The following is a 20734-nucleotide window of genomic DNA, read 5'->3' as shown; positions in this document are numbered from 1 at the left end:
TCTGTCAAGGGTAGCATGAAACTTGAGTGTGTGCCCATCTCAGTGCAGCTGCCCTGGGTCCATTTACAGAACTGGCCTGTTTAGGCATAGGTCCCCAGCTTCCCATGCAAAGCTAAATAATACAATTCTTCCGCTTCCGCCAAACACACTTAAGTGGCTCAGAACCACCCTCACTCCATGCACAAAACAAGATGGAAGGGCTGAGCTTAACAGAGACTCAGACAACATGATTTAAATAAATAAGCTGTATTATCTGTACAAAAAAATATAAATACAGTTTTGTGTTTTAGAGGAGGCAGTGCCTCCTTCCACATTATTCAGCAGTCCTAATAATCTTGGGGTGCTGCTGAGTCACAATTCACAGAACAAACAGTAAATGAACATTCATGTCATGCAAGGAGCACATGGCTTCCCACCCCAAACTGAGATCCTCCAAGTTTGCTCTGAAACCCACTTCCAATGGCTCCAACCCGACACATGGCGGAGCTGAAGAACACCTACTGTGTCGAATAAGTGAATATTGGCCACTGGTTTTCAATAGCTATTGAACTGGAAATAATCAGCCACCTTAGTAATAGTATGGAATTTGTCTTCTTCATTCCATTCGTAACTATTGTGTCACAAATGAATACCTCTTATTGCCCCATCACCCCATGTTAGCTTTTACAACGAATTCTTACCCAGTGGATGGATCCAGAGTTAAACATCAGGTTCTATTAAAAATAGGAACAATCCAATAATCACCACTGAGTTTATAGGAACACAACTGCAGGAAGTTACTAAAAAGTCCCCCCAAATATTTTGTTTCTGGATGACAATGTACAATTATTAATATTGCACTTTTTTATACAAGAAATCCTAATAAATATTCACAAAAGATATACATAGAAAACATTCTCTTTTATTTTAAATAAACATTATGCTGATTTTTAGTAACATTTCTTAGAGCCCATTTTTGTGGTGAGGAAAAAAGAGACTCACCAAATTGTCCATAGCTTGCCTAGGGAAAACATGGCTTAATGTTGTCTTCCCCTCAACTTTTACTTCCAGGCTGGCTGGAAAATGCAGCCCTGATGTCAGTGGTGGCCCCAGAGAGAGTGGCATTTCACAGGAGTGTGTGAGGGAGTGGTTTATCTGAGGGGTAAGTGACTCTGGCCTTCCTGCCCTGCCATGACTATAAAACTGTGGCCACTCGGGGCGTGGGGGCAGCCAAAATCACTTGTCCAAAGCTACTAGCTGAACGAGCAATTTGCCAAATAGTTCCAAAATTTCACTTTTGCCACTTGACTTTGCCAAAGATGTTTTACTCTAGATGATGGATGTTGCTGGTGTGTGTGTGCGTGCGTGCGTGTGTGTGTGCACGCACACATCTTTGCCTGTCAATTTATCCGATCACTAGAACTGGTATATATTGATTCCCAGTAGTTCATTGTCTGGGGGGAATGGGTTGAAAAGCTTTGGAAGCTTTAGTTACCCTTTGGTTTTGACTCTGCACCCCATCACCCTGCCCCAACCTGCTATATAAATAGGAGGGCAACTCTCCCTGTGGTGTGGGAGGGGCTCGCACAAGCCCACTGTCCCACCGCATGCCCAGGCCAGCTCTGGAATGAAGTGGTTGCTCTGATCTGCTGGGTGCACTCTAGCAAATTGATTAATGAATTGGCTTTTGACAAATTGACTCTAGTCCCTGGGCCTTAAGTGCGGCAACAAAGGCCAAAAACCTGGCCTATTCATGTTCAAAATGCCCCTGGCCTACAACAGCAGTGAATTCTGGGCTGGGGGACTCTAGATTTACATGAGATGCCAGGGTAGCTTTGCTACCGGTGTATAGGCAGAAAGTTCACTCAGAAATTGTGGGGAGCAGGGACTCTCCTCCACCCCTATGGAGGGCATGTCCCTTACCAGAGCCTGTATTGTCTTTGAGGGCTGCAGAGCTCTGAGCATCCCATCTCCTGAGCCTACAGCCTCACACACCCAGGCATGGGATCCAGAGCCTGTCTGTGAGCCTCTTGCCTGCTCACTCCTCCCCTGTCTTCCTCCATTTTCCTAATGAGGAACATGCATAGGCTTCTTTTTACTTCTGTCCCCTTCCCTCGCTACTTCATTTTATGCATCATATGCTTTAGGCCTACTTGGATTGTCTCCTCCTTTACCCCTACGTGTCCATGTTTTAAGTTCTTGTTGCTCTGTGCCCCCTGGCAGAAGAGCTCAGTTTGAGATGGGTTCTGCCTCAGCATGGTGCCCTTCTCCTCCCTGCTTCTCCTTCCCAAGACTGAGGGGCAGAGGAGGAGATGGGAGTAGCACACTCCCGTGTTAACAGGGTGCTGCCAAGGAAGACACAGTTGGTTGTCCAAAGTCTGGACCAATGCTTTGCAAGCCACCTGGGCCCCTGCCCTCCCACCTGCCGGGAGCTCTGGCTCCCTGTTGTCCCCAGTGGCTGTGCCTGTCTCTTCCTAGGTCTCTTCGGGACCCAGGTTTGCGAGGGAGCTTCTGCTGTCTGGCACAGTCTGCTCTGCAACCTCCTTTAGACCTCCGTCTTTGTCCTTTCCCAACGTTCTGTCCTCCATCTAACTGAAAGAGAAGACATGCTGAGGTCCTCATGTCTAGGGGACGGGGCGAGGGGGCTGGGTGAAGGTTGTGAGTTGGGAATGGGGAGGGGGAAATAAATAAATAAAACAAAGAAAGCTTAAGTTCTGTCCGAGGTGGTTGCGTGAGTCCTCTGTGGCCAGGGTGGATTCTTCCCTGTGCCCTGTCTTCACGCTTTGCCACAAGTTCCACAGCAGCGAGACTTGAACTGGCTGAGTTGGCAGAGTTTCAGCTGTTTCACCTTCTCGCAGTACCTGGTGGTATCTCTGCACTCCACTGGGTGGGGAAAGGGGACAGAAAGGAAACATGAAACAGAGGCTGACGGCTGTGGCCAAGTAGGTGCTTCCTGGGGTCTGGTTTAGGCACTGGACTCCTGTTCTGGAGGGGCCACTGCTGTCCAGTACCTCTGGGCCAACCTTGCTCTGGTTGGGCTCAGCCACTTGGCCCCCAGGCTGCCAACAGGCCACAGCTGCTGGCCGAATGCTGGGGCCCAGCCCGGGGCTGCTTGCTGCCTTTCCGATAGCTCCTCTCCTTTCTGAGTGTGCTTGCCTTCTTCCTCTCTTTAGGAAAGCCTCACCTCTTAGGCAAGCTTGCTTTTTCCCACGGCATTTTAGCAAGCTATTCTCCTTCTCAAGGTGGTTCCCAGAAGGACTACATTCTGCTCCACTTTGAGGTAGTGTGCAAGCGAGGCCCTGGCTGATGGCCTCACCCTCTGGAATGTTAGCCTGCCTTCCCCTGTGAAGCTTTGTTTTCTTGTATTCTCCACCTAAACCTTTCTGCTTCTCCCTCACCCCAACCAGGCCTGACCAGAGCACCATGGCGGTGTTCTAGTTCAGTATTGGCATAGACTAGATGGTTCTTCAGTACTGGTGTTGATTTGGGTTGTGGAATCTGTGATTGACATAGTCTGAACTACTTTCATTGAACCTTGGTACTGAGTGTGGGGAGCTCCTGTCACAAAAATGGGTCAGCACCACACAGGAGAGCAAAGAACATCTCTCCCCAGTGCGGAGACAGCAGCAGAGAACAACCTGCCTCCAGGGAACCTCTGCCTCCGCAGTGGGATTCTGATGCTCAGTGAGGCCCTGTTGGGGGAAAACACTGAGATGTTTACAATTTTCTTCTTTTTTTTTTTGCCTCACACTTTGTCTTATTCCTTGTGGGGAAACACCTCCAATTTGTTTTGGGTCCACAGGAAGAAAAAATAGATTCCCACCCAAGTGGGATACCAATGCTGGTGCTGGGCTGAGGAGGATCAGACCTGCGAGAGGAGGGAGGGAGTGAGTATCAGATCACAAAGGCAGGGCCTCCTGTCTAGTCCAGTTGTTGCCCATGGGGCTGTGGGGGGAGGGAGGTAGTCAACAGGCCCTTGTCCTGTGAGAAGTAGAGCTGTGATGGATGCTGGGCTGAGAAGAAAGCACTCTGCGTGCTGCTTTATTATAAATAGTGCTTTCTCTGTAGTAGCCTGGCCCTCAAGAGCCACTGTTCAATTGTCTCCTGTGGGCACCGGTGAAATGACTGCAGGTGAGCTGGAGGCTTATTTTATCTGGCACTTGGCCAATAGCACTTAGCTCTTTCAGGGCCAGGATGGAGCCCTTAGGGCACACCCAGCCATCCTTTGTGGCCTCAATATGTATGCACACATCCTTGCACACATCTTTGCTTGCATGCATGCACCCATGCACCCCCCTGAACATACCTAACTCTGGCCCCAGCTCACAATCCCTGGGAAACCTGCTCCAATGCCCTATGCTCAGGCACTGCCCTCTGTACCCGATGCCCTGTGGGGACTTTGCAGAGGGCTCTTTGAGGTTGGAACATACTGTTTTCACATGGGGTGATGTTGCAGCGCTGCCAATTGGCAGGCCGGGGCCCCCAGGAGCACAGGTGCTCAGGCACTGCCTTGCTGGTGCGGGCATGCACACACTCCACACGCCGAGACTGGAAGCCATAGTTGCCGCAGGTAGCTGTGCACAAGGTCCACAGGCTGACCCTCCAGTGTACACTGCAGGCTTCTGACCAGCAGTTCTGGGTACTCACAGGCCTGCAGAAAGGTGGCAGCGTCAGGTTAGAGGGTCTGTCTCTGGAGGGGGCCAGGTCAGGGGTACAGATGTGAAACAGTGCTGCAAACCCAAGAATGTTGGGCAACTCAGTACCTTCCAGACCTGGGTTCTGATCTCTGCTCTGTTACTGAATAGCTATAAGATCTCAGAAAGAAACTTCCTCTGTCTGGGCCTTTGCTCATCTCTACAAACCTGCAGGACCAGAGAATGAACTCCACCCACGGTGGAGGCTGGCAGAGGCAGAACCTGGAGCCGGTCTCAGGGGATGGGGCCTTAGGTGGGGTTGGTGAGCCTTCACCTCTAGCAAAAATCTACAAGGAGGTATGACAGGAAATGGGGGCTAGATAGGAATGATAGGTGGAGACCCAGGGATACAGGTACTCATCTTGGCATAATTTCTAGAAGGAAGTCAATAAGAATAAGGGGCTGGTGGAGTCCTTGAGAGGTGGCGGCTCCGGTGGCCATGTTATGGACCTCACTTCCTGCCCACCCTGAGGCTAAGTGCAGGTCTCTGTGGTATTAGTCTTTCCTCAGAGGAACATCACCCTTGTGCTCTTCATCTTCAAGAGAGGAAAGCCCAGTCGGGTCCATTCAGCAAGCACAAGGCCAATACTGAGCCTTCTACCTCTTAGGTGGCCAGTGGCCTGGGGAGAACAAAGGCGAAAGGGCAGGGCATTTGACTACTGGGGCTGTGGGAGATTGGATGAGAAACATTCACTTACCACTATCTCTCTGTGCTATTGACATAGACTGGGGAAAGGAGGTCCATGATTTTTCTCTTACCTTGGAAGGGCACTGCACTGCTCTGATGGTAAGGTGATGCCATCCCGTGTCTGGCAGAAGACTTGTCTGTGTTGCACAGCTAGGCGAGGCCCAATGCAAGGCCCATTGCACTGGGAAGCAGAAAAAGGTGATGTAAGTCAAGTTGAGAGAGAGGCTGCAATGCTTATGCTGCACTGTACACGTGTGCAGGGTCTCGTTTGAGGTTCTTAGATCATTCATCTTAACCCTCTGGGTCAACTGAAGGACATTCAATGGTATGTTTTCTTTGTGCCACAGTGGAATGGTTAGTTTTCTTGTGGTCTGAGTATTCTGTTAGGATGCTCAACAAAATCAGACTTAGCTATAGTTAGTATAGTTAGTCTCTGCTTACATTCTCTCGATATGTGCTCATGGAGATGGTTAACCTTTTCCTCCAGTTCACAGAGTTAGACTCTATCACATTAATATCCTTAACAACAGTGTCTGTAAAATACAAAAGCAGCAGGCCTTTAGCCTACATTTACTATTTGAGTAAGAGAACAGATATCCCTTGGAAGTCACTTTAAAACAAAAGTCCTTAACCTGGGGAGTCTTTGGACTCCCCAGGGGTTCACAGGGGAACTGTTAACTCTTAAAATTATAAGCAGAAACTTTCTGTTTGACATTTTTCTAGCAAGAAGCTCCATCTTTTATCAGATGCGCAAAGGATTGCAAAGGTTAAGAACCACTAAAGGAGAAGGATTTAAGGTAAAAGTAATCCTCTTAGGCAAGGCAACTATGCCCAAAGCCAGTTACTGCTCCTCCTGCTGTAGCTGAGTATAGCAAAGTCTTGTCAATATCATCCGTTTGTCTGGCCAAGTGATACTAGAAAGAACTCAGAAAATAAAGAGATGGTTTCTGAAGGGTCCAGTGTGATAGTATTGTTCACAATGGTATAGGAGGGTTAGGGAAAATGTAAAAATGCTCCTTGACACCACCAGTGCGGGTTTTTGTTTAAATATGATAAATCACACATACATAATTTGTTGAAATTTACCATTTTAAGTATTTTTATGTGTACAGTTAGTGGCATTAAATACATTCATATTGTTGTACACTATCATCACTATCTCTAGAACGTTTCCATCTTCTGTAACTAAACTCTTTACCTATTAAACAATAACTCGTTATAACCCTTTTCTACCAGTCCTTAGTAACCACTGTTCTACTTTCAGTTTCTGACTAACTGCTCTAGGTACCTCATTTAAGTGGAATCATACAGTGTTCGTCCCTTGGTGTCTGGCCTCTTTCACTTAAATTAGTTTTCAAAGTTTATCCAAGTTTTAGCACATGTAAAATTTCTTTTTTTAAGGTTGAATATTATACCATCGTAAATATATAGCACATTTTGTTTATCCATCCATCAATGGACATGTGGATTATTTCTACTTTTTGGCTATAGTGAATAATGTTACCATGAACATTAGTGTACACATATTTGTTCAAGTCCCTGCTTTCAATTCTTTTGAGTAGGTACCCAGAAGTGGAATTGCTACATTGTAAGGTAATTTTTTGAGGGGCCTCCATACTGTCTTCCACAGCAGTTGTAACATTTTATGTTCCTACCGACAGTGCGCAGGAGTTCTAATTTCTCAACATCTGGGCCAACACTTAATTTTGTTTTTTAAGTGGATGATAATGGATGATAAGTAGTATCTCATTGTGGTTTGGATTTGCATTTTCCTAATTACTAGTGATGCTGAACATCTTTTCATTTGTGTATTGGCCATTTGTACATCTTCTTTGGAGATATGTCTATTCAAGGCTTTGTTTTGTTGTTGGCTTGTAGTTCATCTATATATTCAGGATATTAATGCTTTATTAGATTTATGATTTACAAATATAGTTGGTCCTGGAACAACACAAGTTTGAACTGTGCAGGGTCCATTTATGTGCCGATTTTTTTTTCAATAAATACCTATAGTGTTTCTGATCTGTAGTTGAGAGTCTATTGATATGGAGGGCCAAATATATACATTGATCTATGCTATTTTTATGAGAGAATTGAACATCTGTGGATTTTGATAACCAATACTCTGTGGATACTAAGGGATAACTTAAGTTTTTGCGGAGTCAAAAGTTATATACAGATTTTCAAATGCATGGGGGTTAGGCACCCTTATCTATCTCTGGTGTTATTCAAGGGCCAACTGTACTTTTTCCCAATTTGTGTGTTGCCTTTTTTACTTTGTTGATAGTGTCCTTTGATGGAGAAAAGCTTTCAATTTTGATGATGTCAGTTATCTAATTTTTCTTTCGTTACCTGTGCTTTTAGTGTCATAGTCAAGAAATCATTACCAAATCCATTATGAAGCTTCCCCCCTATGTTTTCTGCTAAGAGTTATTTACTTTTAACTCTTATGTTCAAGTCTTTGATCTATTTGGAATTAATTTTTATAGATGGTGTAAGGTAAGGATCCAACTTCATTCTCTCGTATGTATATGCAAGAGTTTATTTCTGGGCTCTCTGTTTTATTCTATCCCATTGGTCTACATGTTTTTCTGTATGCCAGTACTACACTGTTTCAGTTACTGTAGCTTTGTAGTACGTTTTGAAATCAAGAAGTGTGAGACTTTGAACTTTGTTCTGCTTTTCCAAGATTGTTTTGGTCATTTGGAATTCCTTAAGATCTCATATGAATTATAGGATGGATTTTCTGTTTCTGCAAAAAAAGTTGGCATTTTGATAAAATTGAACTGTAGATCAATTTTGAGCAGTATTGACATCTTAAGTTTTCCAGTCCATAAACACATTTATTTGTCTAATTTATTTTATCAATGTTTTGTAGTTTTCAGTGTACAAGTCTTTTACCTCCTTGGTTAAGTTTATTCCTAAGTATTTTTGGTGCTATTATAAATTGAATTGTTTAAAATTTCAGATTGTTCATAATTTGTACATAGAGATGCAGCTGATTTTTATGTATTGATATTGTACCCTGCACTTTTATTGAATTTATTTATTATCTCTAAGATTTTTTTGTTGTTACTAGGATTTTTGGGCTTTCATATATGAAATCATGCCATATATAAATAGGGATGATTTTATTTCTTCCTGTCTAACTTGGATAGCTTGATTTTTCTTTTTCTTGCCTAATGCTCTGAACTTCCAATACTATACTGAAAGAAAGCATGAAAGCAGAGGACATTGCATTCTTGTCTTATTCTTCATCCTAGGTGAAAAATTTTCCATTCTCACCACTGAGTATGTTGTTAGCTGTGGGTTTTTATATATGGTCTTTATTATTTTGAGGTGATTTCTTGATCCTAGTTTGTTGAGTGTTTTTATCATTAAGGGGTGTCAGATTTTGTCAAATGATATTTCTGTGTCGCTTGAGATGACCATGTTCCCCCCACCCCCCATTCTGATAATGTGGTATATTACAGTGATTGATTTTCATATGTTGAACCAACCTTACATTCTGAAAATAAATCCTTTGTGTTCATGGTGTATAATCTTTGGAATATGCTGTTATATTTGGTTTGCTAGTATTTGTTGAGAATTTCAGCATCAATATTTAGAAGGAAATATTAGTCTTTAGTGTTCTTGTAATTTCCTTTTCTGGCATTGGTATCAGGGTAATGCTGGCCTCATAGAATGAATTAGGGAGTCTTAGGGTTCCCTCCCCTTCAGCTTTTAAGAGTTGGAGAAAGACTGGCATAAAATCTTTAAATATCAGGTAGAATTTATCAGTGAGGCCATTTGATCCAGGGCTTTTCTTTGTTGAGAGTTCTTTGATTACTGATTCAATCTCCTTACTAGTTTTAGGTATATTTTTATTTTTTCACGATTTGGTCTTGGTGGGTTGTGTGATTCTAGGAATTTGTTTATTACATCTAGGTTATCCAATTTGTTGGTATGTGTTTGTTTATAGTCTTCTCATATCTTTATTTCTATAAAATCAGTAATGTTACCATTTTCATTTCAGATTTTAATAATTTGAGCCTTTTTTCTTAGTCAATGTAGTTAAAAGTAAGTCTGTCCAACATTTGGTTTTGTTCATTTTTCTCTACTAATTGTCTTTTTCTTTTAAAAAAAATTTACTTTATTCTTTATTTCCTTCTGCTAGCTTTGAGTTTAGTTTGCTCTTCTTTTTTACATTTTTTATTTCCTTAAGGTATAAAATTAGATTGTTGATTTTGAGATTTTCCTTTTTTTGTTGTTATTAGACATTCATATAGTTAATGAAACAATGGCTCTACACCTAGCCGTTACGTTAATGCTGACTTCATTCCCTATGCCATACTCCCCATCCCCATGACCTTCAATCAACTACTAATTTGTATTACTAAAACCCTTCACTCTTTCTCTCAGTCCTCCAACTCTTCTCCCTTCTGGTTGTCACCAGATTGTCCTGCAGATTTGTGAGTCTGTTTTTGATTAGGTTTTTTTGTTGTTGTTGTTCTTTAGATTCCACATTTAAGTGTAATCATATGGTATTTATCTTTCTCTGACTGACTGCACTCAGCATACTAACCTCTAGGTCTGTCCATGTCGTTGCGAATGGTAGGATTTTTTTTTTTAATGCCTGAGTAATATTCCATTGTATATATGAACCATAACTTCTTTATCCAGTCGTCTGTTGATGGGCATTTAGGTTGCTTCCATATCTTGGTTCTTGTAAATTGTGCTGCCATGAACATAGAGATGCATACATCTTTATGAATTATTGTTTTGGTTTTCTTGGAATAAATATCCAGAAGTGCAATCACTGAGTCAAAAGGTATATCCATTTTTAATTTTTTGAGGAAACTCCAAACTGTTTTCCACAGTGGTTGTACAAATTTGCAATCTCACCAACAGTGTATAAGAGTTCACTTTTCTCCACATCTTCTCCAACACTTGTTTTTTGATTTATTGATGATAGCCATTCTGACAGGTGTGAGGTGACATCTCATTGTGGTTTTAATTTGCCATTCTCTGATGATTACTGACCTTGAGCATCTATTCGTGTATCTGTTGGCCATCTATATTTCCTCTTTGGAGAACTATCTATTTAGGTCTTCTGCCAATTTTTTAATTGGATTATTTTTTTGTAGTTGAGTTATATGAGTTCTTCATGTATTTTGGATATTAACCCCTTATCAGATATATCATAAGTTAATATCTTCTCCTATTCAGTTGGTTGTCTTTTTGTTTTGTTGACAGTCAATGAGATCTTTCTTTTTAAATGTAGGTGTTTACAACTATAAATTTTCTTCTTAGCACTGCTTTCTCTGCATCTCATCTTTTTACTTGCCCTAAGGTATTTTCTAATTTCCCTTGTGATCTCTTTATTGAAACATTAGTTAAGAGTGTGTTTAATTTTTACATACTTATGAATTTTCTGTTTTCCTTCTGCTACTAACTTCTAGTTTCACCCATTGTAGTGAAAGGATACATTGTATAATTTCATTCTTTTAAAATGTACTGACTTGTTTCATGGCCTAACATGTAGTTTATCCTGGAGAATGTTTAATGTACACTTCAGAAAAATGTTTATTCTGCTGTTGTTAGGTGGAGTGTTCTGAATATGTGTTTTTTCTATAGTGTTGTTAAATTCCTCTATTTTTAAATCGATCTTTTGAGTCTATGCATTATCAAAAATAGGGTATTTAAGTGTCTAACTATTGTAGAACTGTCTAGTTCTCTTGTTAGTTCCATCAGTGTTTGAATAATGTCTTTTAGAGCTTTAATTTTTATGGATACACCCATCCCTCAATTTATGCAGATTATCCATTCCATGTCTTTTTTTTTACGCAGAAGAAAACTGTGTAAAAAGAGCCCACCAGTATGAAAAAAACACTAAATAGGCCAATATAAGTTATAAAAATATTTATTTCACACATTTTCACAAAAAAATGCTAATGAAAATTCAGAAAATCCAAATAAATTTTATTCTCTGTTGGTGGCTGTACTATAATCTAAATCAACCAACCTTCTCTTTTTACTTGGCACAAAGTCACTATCTTTATTGCTTGAAATATTTAAAAGTACATAAAGCCAATCCCAAAAAGTATCAGTAGTCACCTATACTTTATTTGCCATCCAATGAATGTAAGATCATTAATAATTGTGTATTAGTAAATATTGGTTCTTTGTTCACTGCTGAGTTAAACTATTGATTTTTAGAACGAATAATGGCCAATGGAAATGAAAAAGAACCATGTAAAATGAGACTGCATAATGGAAGCTGTGTATAAAAAGTCTGTGTAAATGGGGGTAATAATTAATGTGTATAAAAAACTCATAAAAATACGTAAATCAAGGGATGGGTGTACATGCTAATAATTGTTATATTTTCTTGGTATATTGAACCTTTTACCAATATATAATTTCCTTCTGTCTCTTGTAACAATAATAACTTAAAATTTGGTATTTATCCAGCTTTCTTTTGGTTACTATTTTTGCATGGAGTATCTTTTTTTTCCATCCTTTCACTTTCAATCTTTTTGAGCCTTTAGATCTAAAGTGAATCTCATGGATAACTTAGAATCAGATTTTTTCAAACCTATTATGCCAACCTGCTCCTTTCGATTGGGAATTGTTTTTTTTTTCTGTTTACACTGAATTACTGATAAGGAAGGACTTCTGCCACTTTGTTTTATGTATGTCATATGGCTTTCCTCCTCTATTCCCTCCATTACTGCCTTCTTTTGTGTTTAGTTGATTTTCTGTAGTGACATGTTTTGATTCCTTTCTATTTCTTTCTGAATACAGTTTATAGCTATTTAATTTGTGGTTACCATTGGGATTACATATAACGTACTATAATTATAAAAATATAATTTGAATTGATTCCTACTTAATTTCAATCATATACAAAAACTTTACTTCTATACAGCTGTGTACCCTCCACACACTTTGTTGGTAACGTAAAAATTATATCTTTATACGTTATATATACACTATCAGATTTATAATCTTTTAGAAAATTAAAGTGGAGTTACAAACCAAAATTACAAAACTGATTGTTTTTTTCCGCATGTATTTACATTTACTGGAGATCTTTATAGTTTCATATTGCTTTCATGTTTCTGGTAGTCAGGTATAAGGGTAATGAGCTTCCTCACTTTTTATCAAGGAAAGCATTGCTAGATATAGAATTTTAAGTTAATAGTTTTATTTTTTCAGCACTTTAAAAGATATAATTCCACTGCATTTTGGCCTGCAAGGTTTCTGCTAAGAAACAAGCTGCTAATCTTATTGAGGATCCCTTGTACCAGACAGGTCTTTTCTGTCTTACTCATTTGAAGATTCTCTTTATGATAATTCGATTGTGTCTTGGTGAGGTTCTCGCTGATGTTATTCTACTTGGAGTTTGCTGAACATTTTGGATTTCTGGATTCATGTCTTTCATCAAATTCAGGAAGATTTTGGTCATTATTTTTTCAAGTAATCTTTCTGCCCCTTTCTATCTTCTCTTTCTGCGGCTCCCACAATGTATATATGTTGGTCCCATTTTCTTCATTCGGCTTCTTAGACTTGATAATTTCTTCTGTCTGCTTAAACATGCTGTTGAACTCCTCTAGTGAAATTTTCAATACAGATATTGTATTTTTCAGCTCCAAAATTTCTATTTCATTGTCGATATTATTAATTTATTATGTTAGTTTCAGGTGTACAACATAGTGATTCAACATTTATGTTCTTCATGATGTGATCACCACAATAAGTCTAGTTACCATCTATAACCATACAAGTTTATTCAGATAATATTGAATATTTTTACTATGCACTACATTACATTTCCATGACTTATTTTTTTAAATAACTGGAGGTTTGTACCTCATCCCCCTTCATCTTTTTCACACCTCCACCCCCCTCCCCTCTGGCAACCATGAGTTTTCTGTACCTAGGGGTATTTTTTTTTTTTTTTTTAGATTCCACGTATAGGTAAAATCATACAGCAATTGTCTTCCTCTGTTTGATAATACCTTCTATGTTCATACATGTTATTATGAATAGCAACATTTCATTTTTCTATGGCTGAACAATATTCTATTGCGTGTGTATATACATATCTCATATCTTCTGTATCCATTCATTTATTGATAGGCACTTAGGTTTCTTCCATATCTTGGCTATGGTAGATAATGCTGCAATGAACATAGGGGCGCATATATCTTTTAGAGTTAATGTGTGAATGTTTTTGAATAAATACCTAGAAGTGGAATTGCTGGGTCATATGGTCATTCGATTTTTGGAGGAATCTCTATACCTCTATTCTTCATAGTGCCTGCACCAATTTACAGTCCCATTGACTGTGAAATAAGAGGGTTTTCTTTTATATACATCCTCTCCAAGACGTGTTATTTGTTGACTTTTTGGTAATAGTCATTCTTATAGATGTGAAGGGATATCTCATGGTGGTTTTGATTTGCATTTCCCTGATGGTTAGTGATAGTGAACATTTTTTTCAGTCTGTTAAGCCATCTTTTCTTTTTTTTTTTTTGATGTTGTATGAATTTCTTATATATATATTTTGTATATTAACCTCTAATTGGATATATCATTTATGAATATCTTCTCCCATCCAGTAGTTGGTGTTTTCACTTTTGATGATGGTTTCCTTCACCATGCAAAAAATTTTTAGTTTGATGTAGTCCCATTTGTTTATTTTGCTGCTCCTGTAGGAGGAGATTGATCCAGGAAAACATTGTTAAGACTGATGTCAAAGAGTTTACTACCTCTGTTTTGGGAGTTTTATGGTTTCAAGCCTTTATATCTTTCCAGTTTTCCCAACACCATTTATTGATGAGACTGTCTTTTCTGTATTATATATTCCTGCCTCTTTTGTCATATTTTGTCATAGATTGGCCATATGAACATGGGTTAATTACTGGGCATTCTACTGTGTTCCATTGATACATATGTCTGTTTTACTATAGCTTTGTAGTATAGTTTGAAATTGGCGGGGTGTGATACCACCAGTTTTGTTGTTCTTTCTCAAAATTGCTTTTGATATTTGGGATCTTTGGTGGTTCCATATAAATCTTAGGATTATTCTGGGTGTGTGAAAAATACCATTGGGAAATTCTCATATAATTTTTCTGATTTCCTTTAGCTCCCTGAGCATATTTAAGACAGCTGTTTTAAAGTCTTTGTCTAAGACATCTAATGCCCTGCTTCTTCAGGTATGATTTCTGCCACATTACTTTCTTCCTTGAATGGGCCGTGTTTCCTATTTCTTTGTATAGCTTATGATTTATTTTGGAATTGGGTATTTTAGAAAACAGTCATCCTTCCCAGTCTTAGTATACTGTCTGTGTGCTCCACTGATTAGCTGGGTGTTCTCTGAACTTAGAAATCAGCCTTCGAGGAAAGATTTAAAGTTTTCTCGGTTCGTTTCTGTGCCTATAGCTTGCCTAGGCTGTGTGTGGCTTTCCTTACTTTCCCAGAGTCTCACCCCAAGTTCTTCTATGATCTATTGTATGTCTCCATTTGTAGTTCCTTGTCCCAGGTGTCTGCAGTCCCTCTGAAGTTTGCACGAACTGTGGCTGCCACTTGAGATAGAGACCAGTTTTTCAGCGCTCCTCTAAGGTTAGTTCAGCCAGTTTCTGCTTGTTTTATGATGTTTCCATGGGGGAATGAGGACTTAGAATATAATGTCGTTTGACCACAACTGAGAAATCTCAACAGTGATTTGACTTCACTCTTACCTGAAATTACACTGAAATTTCCCTTCACATAGTCACCAGTGAATGTCCATCTGTCAAGTCCCACTGGGTGTTTCCCTATACTTCATCTGTTTTATTCTTTCTGGAAATAACTCCTATGTTGCTTTACTTTCAAAAATTTTCCCCACTCATTAGATTATCTCTCCCCCCCACCCCACCCTTCTTCCTACAGCTTAGTGTCCCTTGGGTTCTCTCCTGTGCCTTTTCTCCATCTCATGTTTTCCCTTTGGTTATGACTCCCAGTGATCACCTATCTGCTGATGGCTTTCAATCTGCTAGTGTTTAGCATGGCTCTCTTTTAGTTCCAGAGCTCTCCAGCCAACTGTTCACTGAACATGTCTACTTGAATATTCACAAACATCTAATGCTAAATATTTCCAGAACAATTTCTCTATTCCTCCTCAGTTGTTCAGTTCATAAACCCAAGAGTCATCTTGCTGCCTCCTGTCTCTCATCCAAGGGATCACTAAAGCCATATGAATCACTTTCATAGTGACTCTTCTCTACTGCCTTCATTTAGATCAGCAAATTTCTCACCTAGATTAGGTTTCTCTTGATCCAGTCTTGTCACTTCTAAATTACTATGTTGTTGATAGAAGAAAGTGTAACTCTGATCATGACATTTCTACTTAAAAATATTCCTAGGTGCCCCACCCCCACAGCAGAGTGGCAGTCATATTAAAATCCAAACTCTTTGCTATACAAGACTCTTCATGATCTGACACCTGTTTTCCAGCCACATTGCTATTTCTACCTCTCACTGAATTTTCTTGCAGACGTTCTGGGGCTACTTTTGCCTTCATTCCTGCTTCCCAGCCAACACAGGTGCCTCACAAATGCATGTTGAATTAAAGGAAGCTGAATTATTATATGAAGCTAGGTTGTTAGAGTTGAGAATAGAGTCTTAGTTCTACTTAGACTAAAATTAGCATGGTTTTTGAAGGAACAGATCTTTGATGCTATGCCAAAAGGATTTTCTTGTTAGAAACTATTACTATTTTCATTCTTAGAGGAGTGGGAGGCATCTGTAATTTGAAGCACATTTCAACACTACCACCAATAAAAGCAGGATTGTAAGATTAAATAGTTCTCTAATACCTTAATACTTAAAATATGATCCTTAGACTAGTAGCATTGGCATCACCTGAGAGCGCCTGGAAATTCAGGATGTATCAATATAATAACTGACCTGAAAAATACACCAGAAGGGTTCAGCAACAGACTAGATAAGGAAAGGATCAGCAAACCTCAAAGACATGGCAGTGAAACTCACCCAGAGCAGAAGAATGAAAAAAAAGACAGCTGAAAGAATTTATGAAACAACATCATATGGACCAACAACTGCATTAGAGGGGGTCCTAGGAGTAGGAGAGAGAAAGGGGTTGAAAACTTCCTTGACCTGGGAAAGAAAACTGACGTCTAAATCTAGGAAGCAACAAGAGAAAAATAGCTTATTATATACAAGGGAAATGACATAAAAAGATCAGATTTTTCAGCACAATATATATTCAAAGTGCTAAAAGAAAAAACTTCCAACCAAGAATGCCTGACAAAGTTATTATTCAGGATGGAAGGAATTTTCCATACAAGTTAAAGGAGTCGTTCATCACTAAACCAAACCTTACAAGAAATATTAAAGTGACTTTTTTAAGGTGAAAAGAGTGCTAATTACCAATAAGAAAACATGAAAGTATAAATATCACTGGTAAAGGTAAATATATAGCAAAGGTAGTGGATTAATCGGTCATAAAGTTAGTATGAAGGTTAAAAGACAAAGGTAGTAAAAATATACAATAATTAAGAAGTATCTAGGCTAAAAAGATGTAAAAATTGTGTGTGGAGGGGAAGAAAAAATGTTGACTGCATTCTAAGGCTCTACTTGTATAAATGTGTTATGGTAACCACAAATCAAACACCTATAACAGATACAGACAATATAAAGGAATCTAAGCATACCAATAAAGTCATTAAGAAGAAACAGAGTAGCTAAATATACAAGACTCATGGATATGGTGCTATAGAGACTTCAGATATAAGGACACAGAAAATGAAAGGACGGAAAAAGGTATTCCATGCAAATGGAACCAAAAAAAAGCAGGTGGCAGCTATACTTATTAGTCTTTGTTTTAGTCTACTTTGTCTGACAAAGAAAGGGGTCAATCCAACAAGAGGATATAACATTTGTAAATATTTATGTACCTAACATGAGAGTACCTAAATATATATAAAACAAAGAACAGCATATCAATAGTAGGGGAGGTTAATTACTGCAATGGATAGATCAGACAGACTTACCCAAATATATATAGAAAGGCCATCCAAAGCAACAACATACATAGTCTTCAGGACAGATCACAGGTGAGGCCAGAAAACAAGTCTTAATAAATTTAAGAAGACTAAAATCACATCAAGCATCTTTTCTAACCACAATGGTATGGAACTAGAAATCAATTAGAAGAAGAAAACTGGAAAATTCACAAACATGTGGAGATTAAATGACACATTAGTGAACAGTCAATGAATGGGTCAAAATTGAAATGAAAAAAACCTTGAAAGAAATGACAATGAAAATATAACATTCTAAAACTTATGGAATGTAGCAAAAGAAATTCTAAGAGGAAAATCCATAGCAATAAATGCCTACATTAAGAAAAAATATGAATAAAGCCTAAAGTTAGAGTAGAAAGAAGAAAATAGCAAAGAGCAGAGCAAAAATTTATGAAATACAGATTAAAAAGGAAATAGAAAGGAACAATAAAACCAAGAGCTGATTCTTTGAAAAAACAAAATGGACAAACCTTTAGCTGCACTCAAAATCAGAAATGAAAGAGATGTTACAATTGATACCAAATACAAAAGATCATAAGAGACTACAGTGAATAATCTAGACCACCTAGAAGAAACAGATAAATTCCTACCAAGATTGAATCTAATTTAAAACCTCTCAACAAACAAAAGTACAGGACCAGAAGGCTTTCACGAGTGAATTCTACCAAACATTTAAGAAGAATATCATTCTTTGTCACATGCTTCCAAACACATTTGAGTCTACCAAAACCAGACAAGAACAACATAAGAAAATTATAGGCCAATATCCCTAATGAACACAGATGTAAACATCCTCAACAAAATATTAGGGAACTGAACTCGACACTACTTTAAAAGGACCATACATCATGACCAAATGAGAATTATTCCAGGGATGCAAGGATGGATTTTAAACATCTCCATATCTATGTGACACATCATATTAACCAAATGAAGGATAAAACTCATATGATCATCTCAATTGATGCAGAAAAAGTATTTGACAAAATTCAATATCCCATTCATGATAAAAACTCTCAACATAATAAAGGCCATATATGACAATCCCACAGCTAACATCATATTCAACAGTGAAGAGGTGAAAGCTTTTCCTCTGAAATCAAAAACTACACAAAGATGTCCACTCTTACCACTTTTATCATCATAGTATTAGAAGTGCTCGCCAAATCAACTAGTCGAGAAAAAGAAATAAAAGGCATTCAAATTGGAAAGAAAGAAGTAAAACTGTCACTATTTGTATATGATATTATATATAGAAAACCCTACCCTAAAGGCTCCACCAAAAACAGCATAAACAAACTAAGTTGCAGGGTACAAAATCAATATACAGAAATCTGTTGCATTTCTATATGCTAATAACAAACCATCAGCAAGAGAAATTAAGAAGATAATCCTACTTAGAACTGTATGAAAAACAATAAAATATCTGGGAATAAATTTAATGAAGGTGGTAAAAGATCTTACACTGAAAACTATACAATGTTAATCAAAGAAATTTGAGGAAAACACACATAAATGGAAAGATATTCCATGCTCATGGATTTGAAAAATATTAAAATAAAATGTTCACACTATGCAAAGCAATCTTTAGATTCAGTGCAATTCCTATCAAAATTACGATGGCGTTTTTCAAAGAAATAGAACAATCCTAAAATTTATATGGAACTAAAAAGACCCCAAATAACCAAAAAAGCTGATTTCAATGTATAACAAAGCTGTAGTAACATATATGGTTTTGTCGTAAAAACATACACATAGATCAATGGAACAGAAGAGAGAGCCTAGAAATAAATCCATACATACATGGTCATTTACAACAAAGGAGCCAAGAACATACAATGGGGAAATTACAAGTTTCTTTAGTATAAATGATTCTAGGAAAACTGGACAGCCACATGCCAAAGACTGGAACTGGACCATTACCTTACACCATAAGACAAAATTTAATTCAAAATGAATAAAAGACTTGAAGATAAGACCTGAAACCAAAAAACTCCTAGAACAAAACATAGGTGGTAATATCCTTAACACTGGTCTTGGTAATGATTTTTTTGATTCACACCAAATACAAAGGCAACAGAAGCGAAAATAAAGTGGGACTACATAAACTAAAAAGCTTTTGCATCGCAAAGGAAGCCATCAAAACCAATTGAATGGGAGAAAATAATTGCAAATCATATATCTGATAAGGGGTTAATATCCAAAAAATATAAAGAACTCATACAACTTAATAGCAAAACCTCAAACAATTCAATTTAAAAGGGGCAGAGGATCTGAATAGAATTTTTTCCAAAGAAGACTTATATAGCTAATAGGTACATGAAACAGTGCTCAACATCATTAATCATCAGGAAATGCAAATGAAATCTACAATGAGATATTGCCCATACTGTTAGGTAGCTATTGGAAACTCTTGGTGGTGGAAATGAAAATTGGTGCAGCCACTATAGGGAACAGTATGGAGGTTCCTCAAAATATTAACATAGTACTACTAAATGGTCCAGCAATTTCACTTCTGAGTATTTATTTTAAAAAACCTGAAAACGCTAACTCAAAAAGATCTATGTACTCTCACATTCATTACAGCATTATTTACAATAGCCAAGATATGGAAACAAGCTAAGTGTCCTTCAATGAATTAATGGATAAAGAAAATGTGATAGACACACATACAGGAATATAACTCAGCCATATAAAGGGATGACATCTTGTCATTTGCCACATCTTGTATGGACCTTGAGGGGATTATGCTAAGTGAAGCGAGTCAGACAGAGACCACTACTCTATGATCTCCCTTATATGTAGAATCTAAAAAAAAAAAAAAAAAAACCTGAAAAAATAAAATAGGTAACAGAGTACCGAGGTGAGGGTTTGGGGGTGGGCAAAATCAGCGAAGGGGGTCAACAATTACAAACTTCCAGTTGTAAAATAAATCGATCATAGAATGTAATGTATAGCATGGTAACTACAGTTAATAATACCATATTAAATATTTGAAAGTTGCTGATATCTTAAAAGTTTTCATCAGAAGATAAGTTTTTTATAACTATGTATGAAGACAGATATTAACTAGACTTATTATGATCATTCCACAATATATACAAATATTGAAACATTATGTTGTACATCTGAAACTAATATTACATGTCGATTATACCTCAGTAAAAAAGGCAGCATCCAAAGCTCTACTCCAGACCTGCCATATCAGAATTAGCCTTGTTAACAAGATCCACAGGTGATTCACATTAAGGCTTGAGACATACTTGCCTAGAGGGTTTTAAAAGAAATAAGATGGGAGT

General features: G+C 38.1%; 1 protein-coding gene across 3 annotated transcripts in view; it reads right to left on the bottom strand.

The window, feature by feature from the left end:
* Window positions 1-227: 227 nt before the first annotated feature.
* ADAMTSL1 (ADAMTS like 1) overlaps window positions 228-20734 on the bottom strand; it is an 823217-nt gene continuing 802710 nt past the window's right edge. For all 3 annotated transcript variants that reach the window (XM_036217921.1, XM_036217923.1, XM_036217924.1), the window contains 3 exons: window positions 5433-5542; window positions 4410-4630; window positions 228-2862 (listed from right to left, as the gene is read on the bottom strand). In XM_036217921.1, coding sequence (XP_036073814.1) covers window positions 2756-2862; window positions 4410-4630; window positions 5433-5542 — 438 coding nt within the window. In that variant the 3' untranslated portion in view covers window positions 228-2755. The remainder of the gene's footprint in view (window positions 2863-4409; window positions 4631-5432; window positions 5543-20734) is intronic.

The sequence above is a fragment of the Rousettus aegyptiacus genome, unplaced genomic scaffold, assembly GCF_014176215.1.
Source record: "Rousettus aegyptiacus isolate mRouAeg1 unplaced genomic scaffold, mRouAeg1.p scaffold_m13_p_3, whole genome shotgun sequence".
In the NCBI taxonomy this organism is placed as follows: domain Eukaryota; kingdom Metazoa; phylum Chordata; class Mammalia; order Chiroptera; family Pteropodidae; genus Rousettus; species Rousettus aegyptiacus.
This window is presented reverse-complemented; position numbering and strand designations above follow the sequence as displayed.